General features: G+C 35.0%; 1 protein-coding gene across 1 annotated transcript in view; it reads right to left on the bottom strand.

Moving 5' to 3' along the window:
- Nucleotides 1-7,761: 7,761 nt before the first annotated feature.
- Nucleotides 7,762-23,075, bottom strand: part of PLPPR4 (phospholipid phosphatase related 4) — a 37,072-nt gene continuing 21,758 nt past the window's right edge. Inside the window, exons 2-7 of the mRNA XM_019747052.2 lie at nt 22,363-22,548; nt 17,635-17,764; nt 15,225-15,420; nt 13,531-13,588; nt 12,571-12,744; nt 7,762-9,698 (exon numbers count right to left, since the gene is read on the bottom strand). Of these exons, the coding sequence (XP_019602611.1) occupies nt 8,373-9,698; nt 12,571-12,744; nt 13,531-13,588; nt 15,225-15,420; nt 17,635-17,764; nt 22,363-22,548 (2,070 nt within the window). The 3' untranslated portion in view covers nt 7,762-8,372. The remainder of the gene's footprint in view (nt 9,699-12,570; nt 12,745-13,530; nt 13,589-15,224; nt 15,421-17,634; nt 17,765-22,362; nt 22,549-23,075) is intronic.

Here is a 23,075-nt window from a genome sequence, read left to right as displayed (position 1 = left end):
GATTTTCTAGATATCTTTTTTTTAATTTAAATGCAGTTGTAGTATAAAAATATATGATTTCAATCCTTTTAAACTTATTGAGACTTGTTTTATGGCCCAGTATATGGTCTGTCTTAGTGTTTCATGGTGGATTTAAAAAGAATGTGTATTCTACAATTGTGTATAATGTATAAATGTCACTTAGGTTAAGTTTTGGTAGTGTTATTCAAAACTTCCATTTCCTTATTGATATTTGTTGTACCTGTTCTACCAATTACAAAGAAAGGGGTATTAAAATCACCACCTGTGGATTTATTAACTTCTCTGTTTAGTACTGTTCAGTTTTGCTTTATGTATTTGAAATTCTGTTAAATAGGTGCACGCACATTAAGACTTTTATGTATTTTTGATTCATTGGTCTCTCTCTTGGTGAATCTGAACGGGCTGATATCAGTACCTTTAGTGCTTTTTTTGGTGCCAGATTCCTCTAAATTAATTTTTCAGTCTTTGACCTGGATATTATTAACTTACCTGCCATCATTCTGCAATCCCATTGCAGGAAGATGTTGGGTTTTCAAAATTCATTTTATGACTGATAAACTTTCACTTAACTTTGAGCTTTTAATATGGATTCTTGCCCCAATCTATGGTGTGTGCTTGCAAAGGACAGACTTCTTACCCTCGCAAATCAGCCTCTGTCCCACCATCTCAAAGACAAACCTTTAGTCTTCTGCAGAGGTGGAAACGGACAGTGGGGAGGAATATCTGGTGGCTTTTGCTGACTCTTAAAGAGCCTCTTGTTTTACGCCTCATCTTTATCTCCAGTGCTGCCAATTCAGCATAGTGTGAGAGATGGTGAAAAACAAATCAGGTTGCAGAACTCATGGTTGTATGTGAAGGAACTACTTGCTAAAGTTGTGCAAATTAAGAGATCTTTAGGATCTACAGCTGTGTTACCGCTGAAATTCTAACATCATAGATCTATTTGAGTATTCATTTGTTTGTTTGCTTCAATAAAAAATAAATAGTTTCTTTCATTTCCAAAGACTTTAAATCAGCACATTAATTAATTTTTTGGATTATAAATCTCCTTTTGAAATGCAGATCACCCTGGGAAGTGTAACACATTGACGTTCCCATCAGTTATTTACATTATATTGCAAAATAATTTCATTTGACCCTTCTGGCAAACAAGAGAAACCTGCCCATTAGGATCCGGACTGTGGACAAGCAAATGCAAAAAGGAAGCATGGTTCTGCTTTGGAACATTGAAACCTTGCCGGGTGGGGACCTAGAGCAGCAGGGGCCAAACAGATCCTGGGAAAAGATGGGAAGTGACAGAATGCGGAGCTTTATGATGAGCTGGTCATGGCAAGAGAGCAAAAAAGAATGTAAAGATAATTCTGAGCTTTCTAGAACTTATCTGTTGTTACTATTTTAATACTTAAACTCCTCTTCAAAAGCTTTCAACAGAAGTTATAGAATTTACATAAGAATTATAGATTTTTCTAAATTATAGAATTATAGAATTTTCTTCTGGGCCCTTAAAATATAGTACAGATTAACCTTGCTTTTAAACATTGATTATGAGAAGTTATTTGTAAGTTACCAAATTTTCTTCTAATTATTTAATATCAATTCATCTTGTAAATCTAGAAAAGTTTTATAAGTTGCTTATTGCTTTATTATTTTTGATTCTGCACGCTTTCTGTCAAGTAGCTAGTCTATTTTACAGTTGCTGTGCTACAGAGTTAATATTTAAGGAAAAGTAACTATTCCATAGTTTCTTAATTTTCTCCTAGAATATTTATGCTTTAGTTGGCTTTTTTTCTCCCCTTATATACAAATCATACCAATCCAAAAAAAATATAGTAATATTCTGATTGATTTCAAATAGTTTTATTTTCAGAGGTCAGATAGTCCATGTTTTTACACTCCAAAAATTTGTAAGTACTTATGGAATATTTTTAGAGATGAATTTGAAAATGCAATTAAATTAGGTTAATGGGGTGTTCATAACACTAGTGGCGTGAGTTCAGTATAGCTGGAGGCAACTCAATTTTCCGCTGTTTAATTTGTTCCTATGGAACCTGACCTCTCACACTCTCTCCCCTCTCTCTTTCAGCACTTTAGAAACAGGTTACAGAAGCAATGGCCAGGAGGAATCATGAAATATTCATACAGCCACTACTTGAAGCTTTGACTAACATACTTAGTCAAGTGTATGTTTTCTCTTAAAGGTTATGCACATACATTCACAAACCTACACATCACATGTTTATGGATGTTTAACAATCTAGACCACAAGAACTGAAAGAATTTCTCTGACTTGGTAATGAAGGAACTTGGTGATGGTACTCCAGGGTCTTGCAAGGCATGTGTGGAAGTGGACAGAGCAGGGATAACAGAACTGAAAGATGGTGATTACTTACTGGGAACATTTCAGTTATGGGACAGTACGAATGCATAGGCTCCTGCCTTGCTCCTGGTGTCTGTTGATGAACAAAAAAATTTAGGTGTAGATTAAAAGCTCAGTTTAGAGATAGGAATTATGATCTGTATGGTCATAGATATTGGAGAAGGCGCTCCCTTTTTTTTTTTCTTTCCCCTCCATCCCCTAAGACTACATCTAAAGTAGTCTTTTTTGGACTAAATCAAGGAAAATAATGTCATGAATAAAATGAAAACTAATATTAATAAATAAACACTTGTTCTTGAATATCAAAAAATAAAAAGTTCTCTCTGAGAAGAAGAAATACAAAAACTCAAAAAGTCATAAGAAAAGGTAACAGGATGAAAACTGAGATAGCAATGCTTAGGGAAGAAATGAAAGGTAACAAACAAAAATAGAGAGAGAGAGAGAGAGAGAGAGAGAGAGAGAGAGAGAGAGAGAGAGAGAGGAGAGATTCAATAGTTAACTGGTGGAAGAGTCAGGGTTTTATCTGCAACTTGTTCTGATGGGGAAATCTCAAAGGGTCCAAATTTAAAATTTTTGGTGGAACTTGGACAGCCAAAGTCCCCCAAAGACTCTTCCCAGAACATTTTTCTAATACCTAGACAGAACTTAAGAACAGGTAGATGGAATGGGGTGAAACTAGGTCATATCAGTAGGAGACTTGCTCAACAAAGATTAAAGAAAAGTTGCTTTTAATTACATAAAAAAATTAGAAGCAAAGTGAGAAACTGAGGTAACCAATGATGGACCTTTATGAAGAGTTTAACTTCCTACATTCTTTTAGCTTTATTGTAAGAAATTAATTTTAGCACAAAATTTAAACATTTTTCCTCTATATCTACAATTTCCTGTGGTTACTTGGCTACATCTATATAGACTCGTATTTGTGGTAGTGTGCAGAACAAAGGAATGGGAGCAGTAATAGGAATTTTGCCTTTCCTCACTTTTCTTTCCAATTAAACCTATGTGAAAGGAACAGTACTGTATTAAGCCACCATGTCTAATATTCCATGGTGGTGACTAGCAGAGAAGTCAGCAGAATCTTTACAATTCTGAAAGTAATTGTGATACCCTAGTGGCAGATTGGGTGGGAATAAGAGACCAGTGGATATGCTAGATATAAAGAAATCACTATAGCCCCTGGACTCTAATATCTGATTTTGAATTTGAAAAATAAATTTGAATGCTGACTTTACAGAGGGCTTTTCAAAAAATGATAGAATAACTAGGTATTTTTTATTGGCACTTGCCTCCACAGAGATTACTGTGGAGGTGGGAACACTTGAACAAACAACTGTTGCAAAATCGTATCTATTGTGAAGAGACAGCTTGTTCCCAAAAATCTGACTTTTACCATGTCAACATTTTTAAAAGATGCTTCAAATAATAAAAATGAGAAAAAATACAAATAACATAAATTTGGCTTGGGAGTCTTGGAGGGGATTTCTGAGAATTGTGGAACTTTAGGGTACAATCAAAGAGACAACCATTTCTTTGTCTTCCAAATCCCGTCACATTTTCCTTTATGTAATAAATTCTGTTATTTACTTATTTTCATAATTCTTTTTCACTCATAATAGATAGAACATGCTGTGCTCATTCAATTCTTCTGATATTTATTGAGCACCTATTGTACTAGGAGCTGCTTATAAAGAGCTGACAATTTAGTGTGTAGTAAATATTCAATACCTGGTTAATCAAGTTGATTAATAGTACAAAATTTATGATTACATAAATATTTTGGTTGTGCTGAACAAATATTCATAAATATTCTCAAAAAGGGGAGTTAGGTTAGCTGTTTTGAAAAATGTAACAACACTATCAGAATATTTCATTCATTCATTCATTTCAAATGTTTGAGAGTCCAACCTATGTGGTGGGTAATGTGCTTGCTAAATATCGGGGATTAAAAAATGAACGGAAAGTAGTTGTTTCCTGCCTTCAGTTCCCTCTTGACACCTACCAGTTGTGTGACTTTCAGTAATTCACTTCTGGTGTGTTTTACTTATGTAAAACATAAGTAGTTATACTGATTATACCTAAAGCATGAGTTATATTGCAAATCCCTTTCCAGCTCTAAAGTTGTAAAAGGGAAGATTGAGGTTTATCCTCCAAGGACTTTGGAAATTTAAAAAGGGGAGAGAAGACTTTCCAGAGAGTTAAAAATAAACCCCCTCCCCACCCCTCACCCCCCACGCACACCCAAAGAAGCAAAGCCATTGCAACAATAGGTTTGTATGGAGAAGCAGTAGAATATAAGGGTCTGCAAGTCACATTGTGAAGGGTTTTGACAGAAACTGATAATCAGCCCTCAGGAGCCTTTCTCATCCTTTCCTGTCTAGTTAGAGAAGACACAAAATTTCAGCTGGGCCCAGGCCTTCTCAGCTAGAGATGACATCCCCAGCCTCTTGTAGCAAGGTGATCTAGTTTGTGCCAATTGGGTGAATTATGCGTGACAAATGCAGCTTCTGTGTTATCTTCCTCAATACAGAGCTGCTTATCCCTGACATCCTCCCTCCTATGCCCACTCCTGCTGGGAAACTGACAACTAGAGCAACTTTGGAAGCCCTGAGTTAAAGATGGTAAAGCCACCTCTTCATCTGTGGGCTGCTTATATCTGTCCTGTCACATGAGATGAGCTACAGTGAGACGGAATACCTTTTAGTCCTGGCTTTTTCATTCAGCATAATTTCCTGGATATTCATTCAAATTATGGGTATCAATAGTTTATTTCTTTTTATTGCTGAGTAGTACTCCATGGTATGGCTGTGTAATAGTTTGTTGAACCATTCGCCCACGAAAGGACATCTGAATTGTTTCCAATTTAGGGTTCTTATTAATAAAACTGAGATGAATATATAAGTACCATTTTTTTTGTATGGACCTATAAGTTTTCATTTTTGTGGGATAAATGCCCAAGAGTGTAATCCCTGAGTCTTATGATAAATTTATGTTTATTTCATTTTTTTAAAGAAATTGCCAACTGTTTTTCAGAGTGGTTATACCATGTTACATTCCCAATAGCAATGTATACATAATCCAGTTTCTGAATGATAAACAAACATGTCATAGTTTGACGAACTTTTCTTTCTTAGTGCAACACTATTTCTTCTAAACTATTATGAATATAATCAGCTCCAATTCATTCTTATTTCTTCATCTGTTTTCCTATAAGCCAAATTATTATCCATTCATACTATCTGAAGTAAAAACCAATGTTCCAATTTTGATGAAGAAATCTAATCTTTATTTCTATGATGTTAGCACAATATACTCACACAATAGCTTTGATCTATACTTAACAAAATACATTATAGCACTTTACAAATTTTATCAGTTTGGAAAACATTGCATAACATTTTATTAAACACAATACTTTATATATATATTATATATATTTTCATAATTTTATTTACTTTAAAAAGATAATTAACTCTCTTTTTTCAATACTTGGTTTTATCAGTTAAAGCACAGCCTAACAAAGGAAGAAGTGCTCTCATTAGCAAATAAGATAAATAGAACACTAAGGAGAAAAAATACCACCTGTTAGTCTCATTTATTTGAAATTAAGGTACCAGTGGAATGTAAACAAATTTTTTTGTAATTTTTTTTTTTACAAAAGATGTGTTATCAAATATACATGCAGAGGTCTTGAGTTCTAATGACTATCATTATATTTCCTTAACAATGTGGTACAATTTGTTGTCATTAAAAACTGTAGCCTTTGGCACTTTGAGTAGAAAAAGAATATATCAATATTTATGTAAAGAAAAGAAAAACTTCAATGACTAGAGAAGTACTTTAAAATCTTTTGTTAAGAAATAAGAAAGATTAGGAAATATCATACTGCACCTGAAATGCTGCAGCTTTTTTTTTTTTATTTAGAGTGCTAAAACCAGTCCACCTTTCTCTCTATAAATTGGCAAAAGCCAGTAGGAGTGTCATAATGGTGGTGGTGAGAAGTGGGGAAGGCAATGTTTTATTCCCACTCCCCTCTCTGAGGAGGAAATTGCCAGAAGGGATGTAGTTGAATCTGTATTTTATTGCCAGAATTTTCAATTCTGCTGGTTTCAGCTTAATCCCTAATGCTTTAGGAGGTGGGTTACTCTAGAAAGCTCTGCTCCTTTCCTGTAGAAGTTGATAATGATGGAGTAAAAAAGGTCCAATGCTAAGTTCCAAGAACCAAATACTTCATGCTTAAAAATAATATTTTTAAATTGGAAATACCTAAAAATGTTTTGTTTATATCTTCTTATTGATGATATTGGTTTCCTTTGATTTAGGCTAAAAGCTTCATTCAGGATAGGTAGCCAAAACTGTTGTTTACACATTAAGCACTAAAACTGTGCCTATTTAGATATTTTCAAGAAATACATTCTTAATTTGTTCTGTGAAATACTTTTACTTTTCAATTTGCATTTTTTAAAATTCTTCCAGTTGGTGTCCATTAATAAAAATACCGTGTTTCCCCAAAAATAAGACCTAGCCAAACAATCAGCTCTAATACATCTTTTAGAGCAAAAATTAATATAAGACCTGGTAATATATATATATATATATATATATATATATATATACACACACACACATATATACATATATACGTATATATATATAATATATATATAGTATTATATCATATTATATTATAAGACTGGATCTTATATTAAAATAAGACTGGGTCTTATATTAATTTTTGTTCCAAAAAACTCATTAGAGTTGATTGTCCGGCTAGGTCTTATTTTCTGGGAAACATGGTATATTAGGGAAGAAGGTAAAAACCCAGCTACTGTGGCTCTAATTTATTGGTTATCAGGATGTCAAAAAAGTTAATAATCTGGAACTAAATGGAACTTTCGAATCGCTTGCTAAATAGCCACTTAAGCCAGCTGGTTTGAAACATCTACAGGTAGAAATGACCAACATTGCTGGCAATGTAACATGATGTCAAGTTTTGGTTCAGGTTTCTTGTTTATAAATTCACAGCAGTATATTTTGCTCAACAAATGTCCACTGTTATTTTTGCTTTAAAAATAGAACATATCTATAACATCAAAAAAATTTAAAAATCAATAAAGAACAAGCCATAAAATACAAAATATGATCACAACAATTTCAAAGGACTCTCTAAATAATATATATTTTCAAATTATGCAAATTTACTCACTAAAAAACAGATTCCTTATTAGCAGTGCCTATACTTAAACAAAAAGTAAGCAGAAAAAAATAACTATGCAGAAAAGTACAAGCTATTCCTTTTTACTGAAAATATTCCTACACAATTTTTGTTGTTGAAGAAAGCATAATTTTGAAAAAATGCACAAAAGTTTTTCATTTTTTGACTCTGACAGAGCCACTACAGAGAAGCTGTGGGGTGTTCTATTCTAACACAAAGCAGCCAGCATCTTCTTAATACAGTAGCATTTCTTTGACAAGGAATTGCACACCACTATTTCACAGCTAAATAGAATTTGAGAGTTTACATGGTATATATACTATAATAATCAGCACCACCCATAATGAGCTCTAGGTGCAGATTCTGCAAAATGAATATATAATACTGCATGGCCTCTGCTGTAGGGAAAATGTGTTCTGTATTCCCACAGCTAATTATGAAAAATCCCTAAAGTTGGCACATTCAGGAAGTAAAATAGTATACATTGAAGGAAACCACTTTCTTTTGATACTGCCCTCTGCAAACCTTCTGCGTTTGAAGATAGATTTTAAAAAGAATCTTCATGTTATCACATTAGTTAGGTTCTTGCATTGTGCTTTTCCCTCCCCTTGATGTGTAGCAGTTCTCAAGAGTCATTGAGTCCCGGGCTAATGGTGGATAATCCAGTTTGGTCAGTAAATTTCCCAATCTGCTGGAACAGAGAACAGGTAGAATGAACCCGTTGTCATTTGGGGGGCCGCCTAAATGACTGAATGCCATCACTCAATCCTTATAAGCCCGTGTTGGGGAGGTTCCTTTGTAGAAGATATTTCGAGTGTTTTCGGGGCTGTTGCTTCTTTCAGGGATTAATATGATGTTGCCTTTTCTCCGAAGAGTGGAGTCACGGGAAGAAGAGATGGACAACGTCTCTGAACCAATTTCGCTGCCCTCTACTGGGGTGACGCGGATGGTGGTGATTCCATGGTGGTGATGCTCATTGTTATCAATGTTGCTTCTCTTGCGATCTCCAGAACCAAAATTGTCCTTCAGGGACTCACAGCTCTCTGAGTCCCTGTTGAGGTCATTGAGCTCGTAAGTTTGGCGAAGGCTGCCCTTCTCAGGGGCTTTCCATTTCCAGGAGCCACTGCCTTCGCCTTCAGTGGACGGGATCTGTATGATGGGCCTGTTGTTCTCTGGGTGAGCTTCCACCCTTACGATCCCACTGGGTTCGTGGTCTGTCAAGGTTTTGTATCGGATGGAGCCAGTGCAGGTGACGGTGCTGCCTTCAGTGTTCTTGGGGCTGCTTTGGAGGACGCCCTGCTGCTTGGACATGGCTATTACCTGCATGATGCGGGGCTGGCTGTTGCTTCTGTTACAGGCCACAGTCTTCTCGGCAGCTTTCAACCACTTGGCCCGAGCAGAGCTGCTTTTGGGGGAGGTGCTTATGTTTTCTTGGGTCTCCTCAGGGATGTGCACCAACTGTGAGGACCCAGGGCGGGACTGAATGGACACTCTTGGTCCCCCAGGCATGCTGTTGTTACACCCGGAAACAGTGCCAGGCTGGATCTTGAGGTACTGATTACTAGGACCATGGTGGTCTCCATTCACCCCCACCCTTGACGGCTCTGAGCTTGACCTCATTTCTATGGATCTGGGTGGTGACTGTCCGGGTTCAGTCTCTATAACTTGCAGGGACAACTTCCGACTTTCATTCTTATTCTTCCACTGAGTGAGGAGCTGCTTTGATCGGGCAGAATCCATGGAGGCATGAATGGTGGTGTTTCTTCTGACAGAGTCTTCTACAGATGGAGTGTTGGCTCTAGGCAGAGTATTGCTGAAGGTCACCATGTTCTCCTTCCCCATGGGGCTCCGTGGAGTGATGATTTCTACATCAGCATTTGCCCTTTTGAGGTTTGTCAATGAGCTTGCATCTCGGTGGTTTCGGTTGAGGATGCCTTCTGTGTGAGCAATTCCATCACTGCTGCTACTATTTTTAGCAGATAAAACTCGGTTGGGATCCTGATTGAGGTCTGTCAGAGACCTGAGGGCTTCTCTGTGCTGAAACATACTCTCTTCACTAGGCAGAAAATTCCCCACAGCATACAGACCCTAGTGTTGAAGAGAAATAATAAATGCCATGCACTAGAAGACATCATTACTCAGTTTGTCTCAGAAGACCCACTGACCCATATAAATAAGGTATGTACTCTCTATACACCACTGATTAATACAAATAACAGAAACAAAAAACAAACAAACAAAAAAAACCAACTACAATTACTGGGAAAATAGTTTGTAAGTTATATCATAAATTACTGAACTAGCTATTCAGAAATATGGAGCCCATTATTTTTTATTATTAGTTGGATTTTTTTCTCCTTTCTCCACCCCACTGGATGTTTTTGAAAATTTAATCCTCTGTATGTTTTGAAAAGAAAAGTCAGACAATAAGATATATATATATATATATATATATATATATATATATATATATATATTCTTATGCTTTTTCAAAGTAATTCATTTTCCTGGATTTAGGAATCTCTCATTGAGTGACATATCAAATGGCTTAAATGATTTATTTTACCTTCCATTTTCAATCATACCTTATGATGGAAAGCAGAAAAACTGTGGAAAATATAGAACAATGAATCATTCATAAAACATGGTATCAGGTTTGGCAATGAGAGCAGAAATGCATATTGTTATAACTCACATCAAGTACAACTCTGTGTGCTCAGCATTGTACACAGTGTTCTCGGAAGAGAGGGCAAAAATTGTCACTAGATTGGGGCATCCGCATTCTTATTTTATTTAAACTTGGTCTTAAACTGGGAAATAATTTGAGCCAAATTTTATTTAATCTTCATACTCAGGTATCAATTTTTAAATTTGTTTGAGATTTGTGGAGATAAAAATTTGGAAAAGATTAAAGTTCAGATTCAGAATTTTTACCTTTTTTACACATAGAGGATCTAATTCCTGCTGGATTTTCAGTTTGTGACATGCTTTGTTTAGAGATAAGAGCAAGCAGCAGATACTTATTTATGTGCTAACTTTAATAGATGGTAGCCATTGTCTACTTTTCAAATCAAACCAAAAGAATCCCATGGACTTAACATCTTACAGAGTGTTTAACATTTACAATGGCATTGGCTTAGAACAGATAAATTTCCAATTTCAGGACATAGAGTGCAAAAAACGAATGGAAGAAAGTCAAACTTCTGCCTCTCCAAATACTTTAATTCATGGTTCAAACCTTCTTTTAAATAATATCTAACTATCGTCTCACTGCCAGAGTTCCCAGGATAAGCAGTCCCTACTTAATGTTCCATTAATAATTGTTTTAAAATTTTAAGTTTAGGAAACCCCTTCACTAGATGGCAAGTAACCTCTGCCTGTATTGTTCAATATTCTTTGCCCAGCACTGTGCTTAATAAGTATAGTTGCTTAATCCTTATTATGATATAAAGTAGATAGTTATTATTCTCATTTATAGGTGAAGAAACAGATTTCTGAGAGGCTACACAGTTTGGCTAAGTGGCAGGAGATTTAAGATTCAAGCCCAAATGCTTCGGACTATGGAGTCCATGCTAGTTCCAGGACACCATGAAATCACACCTGTGCAAGCCATGCATGAACTGGAGAGTGACAGTTCTCAGTCTTCTTTATTTATTCTGTAATACACATTGTCAGTCAACACTGCCGTAGGCAATGCAGGCTTATGCACAATTCCTGACTGCACAAACTTTAATTTGATCAATGAGACTTGAAGTGACAATCTTGACCATGCTAGTTTATAAAAATGAAAAATAAAGTATTGCTCACTTCAGTACCTTCAATATTTTTTTGTAATCATTTTCTTTTAACACCTCTCACAAGTGCGCCAAGACCACATGACTGAGGACTGTTGCTATAGACAAGTAATTTTTACTTCTCTGTCAGCCTCTCTCTTCGTTATTGCCTCTTCCTCTGCATGTTGTTTACATGCTGGTATTCCCTGGCTGCCTTTTGTTCTTATGACCTTGCAATTTTATATACTCTCATAACTATAATGGTACTTCCACCAATAATGTCCATGATTTCCAGAACTTTTTCCCTACTACTGATTGCTGTTTTCAGCTCCAGACTTAACTCTTCCTCTTCTTATACTTGCTACTTCACATGTCTATCTTTTTGCATATGCAGTTTCTTCTGATTGGATGCCCTTCCTCCTTTCCTCACCTTAAGAAAAAATTTCTCATTTTTTAAAAACCACATCACTTGTATGAAGACTTCCTTAACTTCCTTAGGCAGTTTGCTATACCCGAAGCACTTTGTGCACTCTTTATTATATCATTTGACATATTGTAACCATTTATATTTTTATTAATCTTTATGCTGTAAACTCCTCGAGGATATATCTTATTTCTCACTGTTCTAAAGCTTAGTATATCACCTGGCACAGGTTGAATAGTGAATACATGTCAAATTAATTAATTAATTAAATGGACAATCTCAGTTTTCTTATGCTGAGGAAATTTACCTTGAAGAAACATCAGGCTTAAAAATACAGTGCTGTACAAAAATTCAATATTAGTTGGATCAGTTATATCCCAGTGCTACATTTATGTTGTTGAGCAAGTTATACAATCATCCATTAAGCTTTTACTTTCACTAACCTTAAATTCACTAATGTTAACTTTCCTCATTTGTAAAATTATGCTAGTAATAATAGTCCCTGACTCTTTTTGGAGGTTGGGGGTGTAAAGATAAAATGCAATAATCCCTCTGAAAATCATAGTTTCTGGCCCATGGTGAAAATTTAATAAGTTATTTTACTGAAAGAGGGTTATGTGTTTGGACTTAGAATGGAAATGCAGCCAGAGATTTTCTCATGAATATAAACTATATTGCAAGTAAGTTATTACAGTGCAAAATATTCTATGAATGTTTTCCATTTTAAACTGTGGTTTATCACGTAATAATAATTATTATTTACCAAGTACAGAGCAATTCCTCCTCCTATTAAAAAGCCACAATAGACATCAACTGGATGGTTCTTATACTGCGTTATCCGTGTTAGCCCACAAATGATTCCACAAATGATGAATGTGAAGACCAAAAGCGGTTTCAAAAGCTTAGAGGAATCTGTTAATGTGGAATTGAAGTACATCTTAAAAATGAAAAAAAAACAACAAAAAAAAAAACAGGTTAAGTATGTCAGAAAGGTCATTTTACTATTAAATTACAATCAAATAAAAAGTTAAACTCAAAAGTCTAACTGATACACTCAATATCAATTTTACTGTTCCATTCCCCTTGCTATGGCTATATTCTATACCTGAAAAAATGTAAAAACATGACAAAATTCAGGAACTAAATAACAGATCTCTCAATTACACGAAAGTTTGAAAAAAACAATTGAAACAGTAGAATTAGCTAGACAACTGCTTAGTCTCCATGTTACTGGTCACATAATTTCAACACATTTTTCTCACATAAGACCTATTGGACTATGTATTAATCACATATGAGGATGACTCATTGTACAGCATTTGTCAAATTTACACTGACTTAGAACTCACTGTTACATAAATACTGAAAGTAAAATGTGTGCATGTGTATGTGTGTATGTGTGCATAACTGTGTATACTTAACACAGTTCTTTCAGTTTCAGAAATTATAACATTCATGAAGTTCTCAATACATGAAGTATAATAGTACATTAAACAGATACCAGGCTAAATAAATAACATGATTGTGTAGAAAAATTATTTTATTATAATATTGTTTATAGTAGATCCTATTTCTGCTTTTGATGCCATTGTATTGAAGGACTGCTGTGCTAAAGTTTACTGTTTTGTTATTACATGGCTATGTAATGGATTTAGTAGGAGACAACACTCATTCCTGTGATTTTCTTTAGGACACAGATTGATGAAATTACTCACTTACTTACCGAAACATACACAGCTGCAAAGGCAGCGAGAGTTGCATGTTGAGAAGGGAATGATTTTCTGCCAAAAGAAGACAGTCAAATTATGTTTTCCATTTCAGATGCACTGTTAACAATCATCTCAAAAACACTGAGTGGTTGAACTTCAAAACCATGAGGCAATAAGCAATAACTTTAATTTCAATTTTGTTTTCTGGAGAAAGATCTGAGTGATAAAATAAACACTGCTAACCACAATTAGTACGAAAGAATAGTAGTGATGTGCTTTCCAATAGAAAGTGCTAGCTTTGCAGGGGATCACATCCTTGCACCATTGGAATCATGGCTGAAAGTAGAAATGGATTGGAGAACGTTGTAATTGTTCTTTGGTATTAGAATTATGTCAGTTTAAAGCAAAAGTTCATAAAACCTAAGATTTTAAAGCTTTTTAATTTTTTCTATGCTCCTATATACATGGTTTCATTTAAATCAAGTTTTAAAAGACAAAATTATTTTCTCACAGTAATGGGACTAAATGTGTTTTTTATACTCTAGAAAGCATAAGAAAAGTCTAGTTTTAACAAAATGTTTCTTTGTATATTTCACTTTAAAATAATTATTATCTCAAGAATCACAGAGCATCTTATTTCGTTAAATAATTTAAGAAACAAGGAGGTAGAGGTAGAACACAGGATAGTGGGAGAGACACTGAAAAAGACAGACAGAAGAATAGATATTTCTTTTAATGGATAAAAAAATTGAAAAAAATTCAGTTATAATAATGTCCTCCTAATTATTTGTACCCAATAAAAAGGATTATCATTCAACACAGATGAGATAATATAAAAGGATTGAGAAAGAATAGAGGATGTAAGTCTTAAATGTAGGTTTAAAGTTGTTTGAATGGATCATGAGAACTTGAATGTGTATAATTACATAATATCAGACTCTGATTCTTCTTCAAGTGTAGTTATTAACTTATTTTTCACTCTTAAATTGATCTTTGGGAACTCATTGAATGACAAATACAATTGTTATAACAATCATTTATTGTCCCTAAACTTCCTGTAATTTATTTCTTTTGAACTTCTAAAATATTATCTCTTGCCATACAAGTTTACTTTTTACTTTATTGATTGAAAAAATTTAATACATTGATAGTTTCTTGAGTTTTTTGTCCCCTATTTTTGGAAATGCAAGGTTAGATGCTATACAGATCTACTGGGTTTAATCAAAGAAGACATATGCAACCCCAGATGTTATCCCTTTTAAAACTCAACCCAAAAGAAAATTCACATGATTTTTTAAAATAAAATATATAATGGAGATATAAATATCATAGGTATTAAGTCTTGTACTTAATACAAGACACATATTAACAGTAAGCCATGGCTAACCATAAATATCTCAAAATAAATGCATTATGGTAACCTAAAACCATAATGAGTTTAGGGTGGGTCACAGAACATCATTTGGGTTTGGTGATAGGAAGATTAGTGGCAAAAACGTGGGGCTGAAATTTGGAGACAGGGATAAAGATTTTGAATGAGCCATCAATGGGTTTCTATGCTATAATCACTAAAGAGATAACTAAATTGAGAAGAAAAATAAAACCCAAATCATTATGACCAAAAAATGTCTGCCTGAGGTGATACCACAAGCTGTTAATGAACAGTGAAAACACTGATATGGAATGTTCTTAAGTTTCAGTTTCCAACCTGCCACTGTTGATAACTGTAAGGTCAGATCCTGAGCAAATATCTTCTACAATGTAGGAATTTTCTTTGCAAGACACATTCAGAGAGGTGTAGTTTGGCTTGCACACAGTCAGAAAGTATGGTGCCTGATATCCTGTGGACAGCTGTATGATATCTGTAATGAGGGCTGTAGAGCATAGTCCAAATACATGAACACCTATAAGCAAAAGGAAAGAAAGTGTTACCAAGCTAGTGCTTATGCTGATGCTTGGATCTCATCATCAACTGTATTTATTGCACATTAACATGACCACCTTCAAATCTATTATGATCATTTTCTCTGAGTTTATTTCTAGAAGATGGTATAAAAATTCCTAAATTTCTGAACACTTAAGGTTAAAATAAGAGCACCTCCAAAGTAGTAATTTGAAGTATATTTGTCAGTTTGGTTAAATAAGGCCAATTCTTAATATTAGTAACCATAGGTCACTTGTCAGACACCTGGGACATGTTAAGGTGACCAACTGTGTGATTCAAAGAGGAATAAATACGGGGAATGAAGCAAAATTCAAAATAATTTTAAATTACTTAGCATATTTCAGCTGCTAGGGCTCTCTCTACCAATAATCCCTAACTCCAGCCACAGTTGCCAAACCCTACAGAATTGGTTCTAACTCCCTATAATCTGCTGTCATACCAGGAATGCGAATTAAAACACAGAAGGGGGTAGGTGAGCCCTGTCCTGGAAACAATAATCATGTCTGGGTATAGAGTTGTGGGAGCCTTCCTGCATGTTTGGAATTTGGAAATAGTGTTCTTATGTTTCCTCCTCCAAGTTCTAGCTTTCTTTTGTCTCCTGGGGCCAGTCTTAAGCAATAAATTCACATACCTTGATGCACCCTTGGGTACTCAAACTCCATTCTTGCTTCAAGTCCCTTACCTGACCTTATTCTTGGGAGTCTAGCTCTGCTCACATACCCATGATCTGAACTTGCCTGCTCCCTCTATGAGTACACTGACTTGACACCCTCGATTCGTTCTGATCGACAGCCTGAATTCTGATTCGTGATGGTGAGATGAGACGCACCTGGGTAGTTTGTCAATGAACTGTTGACCAAGATTTCTAGCTTGCCCATTACCCTGTTTTGCATTTTCCTTCTCTGTTTATTGCCACCTAACAACCACTCTACCAACTCCTTCTCCACCCACTCACCTGGGGTTCATGGCACGGGACCTTTATTTCTGCACTCCAATTCCTAAGCATACAAGGTCTTGGAGAGGAGTGTGGGTAAACAGGGAGAGTGAGAATCTCCAGACCCACAGAGATGGGCATTGCTGACTCCGGGTCACTGTTCTCTTGAATAAGATGGACCATCCTCGTAGTTATAAGGCTTTTCCGAGAGGTTATATCCCCCTTTTCCACATCATTTTGTTATATTAGGGAAAATTTTCTCTGACATCAGCTACAAGTCCTGAAGTTTTATTTCCTTGCCTCAGTGTATCACCCTACTAAGGGGCCTATTCTTGTCTTACTATCTTATTGTGTGTTGCTTAGTGGAGCAGAGTCTCAGCCATGTTTTAGACCAGGTTTTTCCTCTGGGGGAGAGACAGTAATATTTAATTATTTACTACATAGGTATTGAATGAAACTAACTACATATTCCTTTGAGATGAAAGGTTTACAGGTAAGATAACTTTTTACTGACTTATTGGGAATGCATGCAAAGCATTCATATTGGTGTGATGTACTGTGGCTTGACTTCTCAGCTCAGTTAAAAGAAAAGAAAGGACTATGACTCAAAAAAATGTTAAGATGCTAATCATAATGTTCCCATGCTAATCAGAAGAGATGAAAGTTTAGATACTGGTTTGACTCAGATGTCAGTTAGCCAAGCTTATGGATTTTCTATAGATCTCATAAAAAATAGGAGGTAAAGTGGGAAGATATAACCAAGGAAAAATAGCCATGATATGCAGTATTCTATGGTGACATTTCCATGTGCATTAACTTCTGGATGAAAGCATTTCAGGATGATTGAAATGGAATAATTGATGTGCCTAAAGCAATTTCTAAAGAGTTATCCATTCATACTGGCCTGATGACATTTATTTTCCACATTAAAAAAAGAACACAGATCCAATGAAACCATTTTGAAGTTAACATATGCTTCCACTAGAGCTAAGACAAAATATATACTGAAATGCATGGCATGTTAGCTCTCAAAACAAGCACGATAACTGTAAATAACACATTTCAGTTACAAAGCCCAAATTTGGATGTATTAACAGTTTTTTGTATAATATAAAACTCATCATGTACCAGAAATTATACATCTAAAACATAGCTTTGAAGACTTAATATCTGTAATTAAATATCACATTTCTACTTGGGAAAAAAAAGGTTTCCTTTTTTTGTGTTTCCCACACCCACCAACAAATCTGACAGCTCTTCTAAGGAAAGAGTTGAAGTTGCAGCCTCCAGCATTAATGTTGGGTTCCAGTCCAACCCCATTTCTTCTTTTGGACAGGCAACAGTAGAGAATGCCTTCCCCTACCATAATCTGCAAAGACAAGAGGGTGCAGAATGGATTCAGTGGGTTCAAATGAATTATAAGTTATCTCTTAACACACCATCGATTCAACAAGGTAAAGATGCATTTTTCCTAACAGCTTCTGAAATGTGATCAATTTCTCCAGAGTATTTGAGGGAGCAGTGAGAAGTAAGCTGTCAGGGCACTGTAAAGAGCCTTGCTTGGATCTTCTGTGCTCCTATGTACTGGTTAAGGATGTGATAGCATCCTGGAATTTTAATGTGGTGGCAGCACCCAAACTTTGGCCCTTTCCCCATCAACACCCAGTGACTCCTATTTGATTAATCACATGGTGACTGATTCTGCCCTAATTCTTGGAGTCTTGACTTGACACTTCATCCCTAAATCCATGAGAACAAGATGCCTGAGGGGAGAGTAAAATAAGTACCAATGTTAGGATCAGGAACATTTTACTAACAGATTATTTCAATAAACCAGTTTAAGATTGAGCAGAAGGATCAACCCATGGAAAGCATACATGAGGGTAGAAAGGTGCTATCTATGGCTGTCCAATAAAAATTTCTGCGATGATGAAAATATTTTCTGCACCATCCAATATGGTAGCCATTACCCACATGTGGCTATTGAGCACTTGAAATTTAGCTGCTGCAATTGAGAAGCTTAATTTGTTAAATTTCATTTCATTGTATTTAATTATTTAAAATTTAAATCAATCTACATTTAAAATGAAATAACCACATGTGACTGGTAACTATCTTATTAGAGAATGCAGATTATAAGAGAATCTAGGTAAGCAGTAACTTCTGGATGAAAACACTCCAGGACAATTGAAATGAAATCACTGATACGGCTAAATTTCCGAAGAGTTAACCGTTCATACTGGGTAGTATTTCCTAGGTTATAAGCTATTTAGAAAATATGTTTACAATGAACAGAGCCATACTATAGTATCAGAAGGACTATATTAAAATAAGGTTCTGTGCACTTGCTGTAGATTCTAGGACATAGAACATCAGTGAAGAAACTCAAAGTCAGCAGAAGGAAGGAAATACTAAAAACTAGAGCAGAATTAAATGAAATAGAGAACAAAAAACACAACAGAAAAATTTAATGCAACAAAGAGCTGGTTCTTTGAAAAGATTAATAAAATTGACAAACCTCTGGCTAGACTCACTAAGGAATAAAGAGGAAAGACACAAATAAACAAAATCAGAAATGAAAGAGGAGACATTACGATGGATACCACAGAAATACAATGGATCATACAAGAATACTATGTAGGACTATATGCCACCAAATTCAATAACCTAGAAGAAATGGACAAGTTCTTAGAAACATATAGCCCTCCTACGCTGAACCATGAAGAACTGGAAAATCTAAATAGACAGATCAACAGCAAGGAAATTGGAACAATCATCAAAAATGTTCCCAAAAGCGAAAGTCTGGGACCAGATAGATGATTTCTCTAGTGAATTCTACTAAATATTTAAAGAAACTCAATATATTTAGGCACCATTTCCTTCAGGAAGTTTCCCTTGATATCCCTTACTATTCCCTAAATTGAATAAATCCCCTCATACGTGGCCCCCTTAGCACCCTGTCCTTCCTTCTAGCACAGCTTGATTAAAGTGTACTTCAGTTATTATTTGCTTATCTCTCACTAGACTGTGACCCTCTGAGAGAAAACTCATTTCTTTTTATCTTTCATCTTCACTGTTTTTAGCACAGTACCTGGCACTGTGGGATTTGCACTTGTTATTTTTCACTGTGGGATTCTCGTTAGCTAAGTATCCTGGGCATTCAGGCTGTTAGTTACTCTATGTAAGACAAGCAAGATTTGAAATTATGAGTTCTATTTATGCAAAAAAATTTCAAATATTTGGGATTATTGTGCTTAAGAAAATTAGAATTAAAATTAGAAGTTAAATTAGAATTGATTTGTATAAACATGTGATGCTGAGAAAAATAGGGCTATATGAGATACTGATAGTCCCTTAGATATAAGTGATTATGTCACTCTAAAGATTATAACCATGATTAGGCACTGAAACAGATTTTCCAGGTGACACGTTCCAGTTCTCAATACTAGCTTAACATTTATTTTATGAAGTATTTAACATTGTAGGTTTTCAAAAAAAACCTAATGACAGTAAGCCTACAGCCTTTTGCTTCAAATGTTCAATCTGCTATATTTAGTTCTGTAGGTAATATGGTATGTGTACCATTATAAAGAATCTTAATTTGTATAAAAATATTTCTCTTAAGGAAACTCTATCAATAACCATACATGTGTGAAAATCACATGGTATACATGATGAAACCTTTTAAGATCAATTGTATAGAAATAATCAAAAGGAATTATTTCAAATCATTGAACATTGAATTAATTACACTTCTTGAAAAATATCCTACATTATCCCTTTAAATTAGACATGCATCATAGTAGCTTCCATATTCTTCATACATAGGTGTGATGTGATAGCACACAGATAGAATAATATAATGTTATCTCAAATTAATGATTTCAAGAAAATTAACCACTCATTCCTAAAATGCATTGTTGTATGGCTAAAAGAGATTGATTTCATCTTCACTTCTTCAATAACAATTCTGTGAATAATTTTTTCTTATTATTTCTATATGTAATGATGCACATTTTGTCCATGAATGCTAAATTATGTAAGACTTTATTTGTACAATGCCAATAAGAAAATGTGTTTTATCCTACAACACAAAAGCCATTATCTCAAATAATCTTGAGATTTCAGGAGTTTTATATTAGTTATTTAATATACTCCGAACTCATATGTCAACACAGTGCTTTCACACTCTTTGGCTTGCTAACAGATAGAGGGTTTTTTGGTCAGTATTTAGATATCACCCAACTGTCCTTCTCTCTGAGGAGCACAGCGATTTTCTCCTTACACTGTTATTCATTTAACCTTGATCTATATGTCATGGCATGAATTTTCAAAATGATGTAATTTGGCTTGAAGATAGAATTCTCCTCAAGGGAAGGAGAGATGCTTCCTGATGTATTTCCAAATGTGCCTGCTTGTGTCCTCATTCGGAATGGCACGCTGTTGTGCTGCAATGTGGTTTTAGGGATTAGGCTTTGACAATCAAATTGTATATGTTGCTGCTGTCATTTCTAAAGAGAAACAATTGATGACAAGTATCTTTCCACAATATTCTGTTTATACCGTCTACAAGCCTGAAAAAAAACAGTACAATTCTTTTGCATGTCAAATATGATGGACAGGTTTTTGGAAGACAGTCTGAGTGACTCTGCTTCAGGGGAGATGTAGAAAGGAAATATGTTCCTCTCTATAATAATAAATATCATCATCATCATCATCACATCATCATCATTGGCACTGTCCTGGGATTAGCCACCATTGGGAGAACTCACAATGCAAAAAATCTTTCTTGAGAAAACACCAAAACAAAACAACCAAAGAAGTGTTATATTTATCATAGTATCTTTAGTGTGTGTATTTGCCTTTTGGGAATGCTAACATTGATTGTATAGTCTCCAAAAGCTAAGGTTAACTTCTAGCAACTATAATCAAATTCTGATAGAATTGTCCTATAAAATTAGATATACTTATCCTTTAAAAATGTGTAATAAAATTTTACTTCCAGGGAAAAGAATGTACATGTGTAGATTCATGCAGATTTCATAAAGATTTGATAAACCCAGATAGTCTGCATTGTTTTCCCCAAGAAATAATCTCCAAAGAACTGAATGAAATGCTTGTTTCATTATCACTCTAATGTAAATAAAAATTGAATATTAATGATGAAATTTTCCAACTTGAGGGCGATTTCAGAGAAATAAGGACATGCATGTCACAGACATAAAAGGAAGTTTCAGTTTCTCACACAAAATCATAAAGACAAGTTAAACTTAAAACAGCTCTTAAAACATAGAGAAAAACTGGAAAACAAATACTAAATTATTTATATGTAAATACCTATTTAAAAAGATCAGTTGATCTTCCTTTTGCTCATATAAATATCCGTTTAAAGAATATTTCTGATGTTAGTTCTTGTGTGTGTGTGTGTGTGTGTGTGTGTGTGTGTGTACCAGAAACATGTTATGCCCTCTTTACAGTTGATGATGCTGTGCTCACAATCAATAAAAAGTGCTAATCTAGCAAAAAATGAAACACTAAGTGATATCAACATGCACTTTTGAGAAGAAACTGTTGTCTATGTAATTATTTGTTTTCCTCCTGCAGTTTTCCACACTTCAGATTTCACATAAATACATGAAAAATACATTAATGAGGAATTGTTTCAGGTATGTCATATTAGGCATTCAAGAATTATGCAGTTACAAACTTTTTTTCAGAATGATTTGTAAAGTAAACATTAGAAACCCATCATTTTTGCAATCATATAATCTTCTTTAACTTTTAATGACAGTAATTTTAACCTATTAAGTATTCCCACATGATACTGTCACAATATCTCAAAAATATGATCTTTCTGGTCCAAAATTTGGAGTTCACTTTTTGTTTGCTTTTAACCCATGTACTACATAAATGTAGTCATTCTTAGTTTTCTGGCACTGACAAGCACAATTTGGGGGCAATTCTTACCGTAATTGCAGGTCCAGCAAAAGCCAAGCTAAGCAACATAAGGAATGGAATTGCCTCCTGGGTGGGTTCAATATACGGCATGCTAAGACTGCGGTCATAGCAGCTAAATCCAGAGTGCACAGGTTTGAAGACATCTGTGAGTTCAAGGAAGTACAGACTAACCACCGATGATGCCAATATGGGCAACTGAGAATGAAGGACATAAAAGATCAATTTATTCTTAGACACATGTCATACATAGAGTCAGTACATCTCGAAGTAGGAAACAAGTATATTTTCCCTCTTTTTCATAGCTCCTCTCCAATCTCTTCGTTCAAATCATTCATAAGTACTATTATTGCTTCTGCCTTCAAAATATATCTCCAATTCATCCACCTGAGTCACCAGCCTGCTATGAGCCCATGTCATCACTCACCTTTGCTCTTGCATTACCTCCTAACTTCCACTTTGTAACACTCCTCACCCCACTCAACTGTTTTCCACCAGGCATCCCAAGGGGTCTTACAAAAGTATTTTAGAACATATCACTTCCTGTCTTAACCACTCCAGTGGTACCCATTCTACATGCAAATTTCACAGCATGGAATGAAAGTTTCTGCATGATCTGCCTCTTGCTGCAGTGTCTTACATCTTCTTGTACCATGGTTATACCTCTTCCTAGACCCTGGTTACTACAATCCCATTGGTCTTCACTCTTTTTGAAATATAACTGA

Source organism: Rhinolophus sinicus, linkage group LG14 (genome assembly GCF_036562045.2).
Source record: "Rhinolophus sinicus isolate RSC01 linkage group LG14, ASM3656204v1, whole genome shotgun sequence".
Classification (NCBI taxonomy): Eukaryota; Metazoa; Chordata; class Mammalia; order Chiroptera; family Rhinolophidae; genus Rhinolophus; species Rhinolophus sinicus.
The sequence above is the reverse complement of the archived record's forward strand: the minus strand, read 5'-3'. Positions and strand labels throughout refer to the sequence as shown.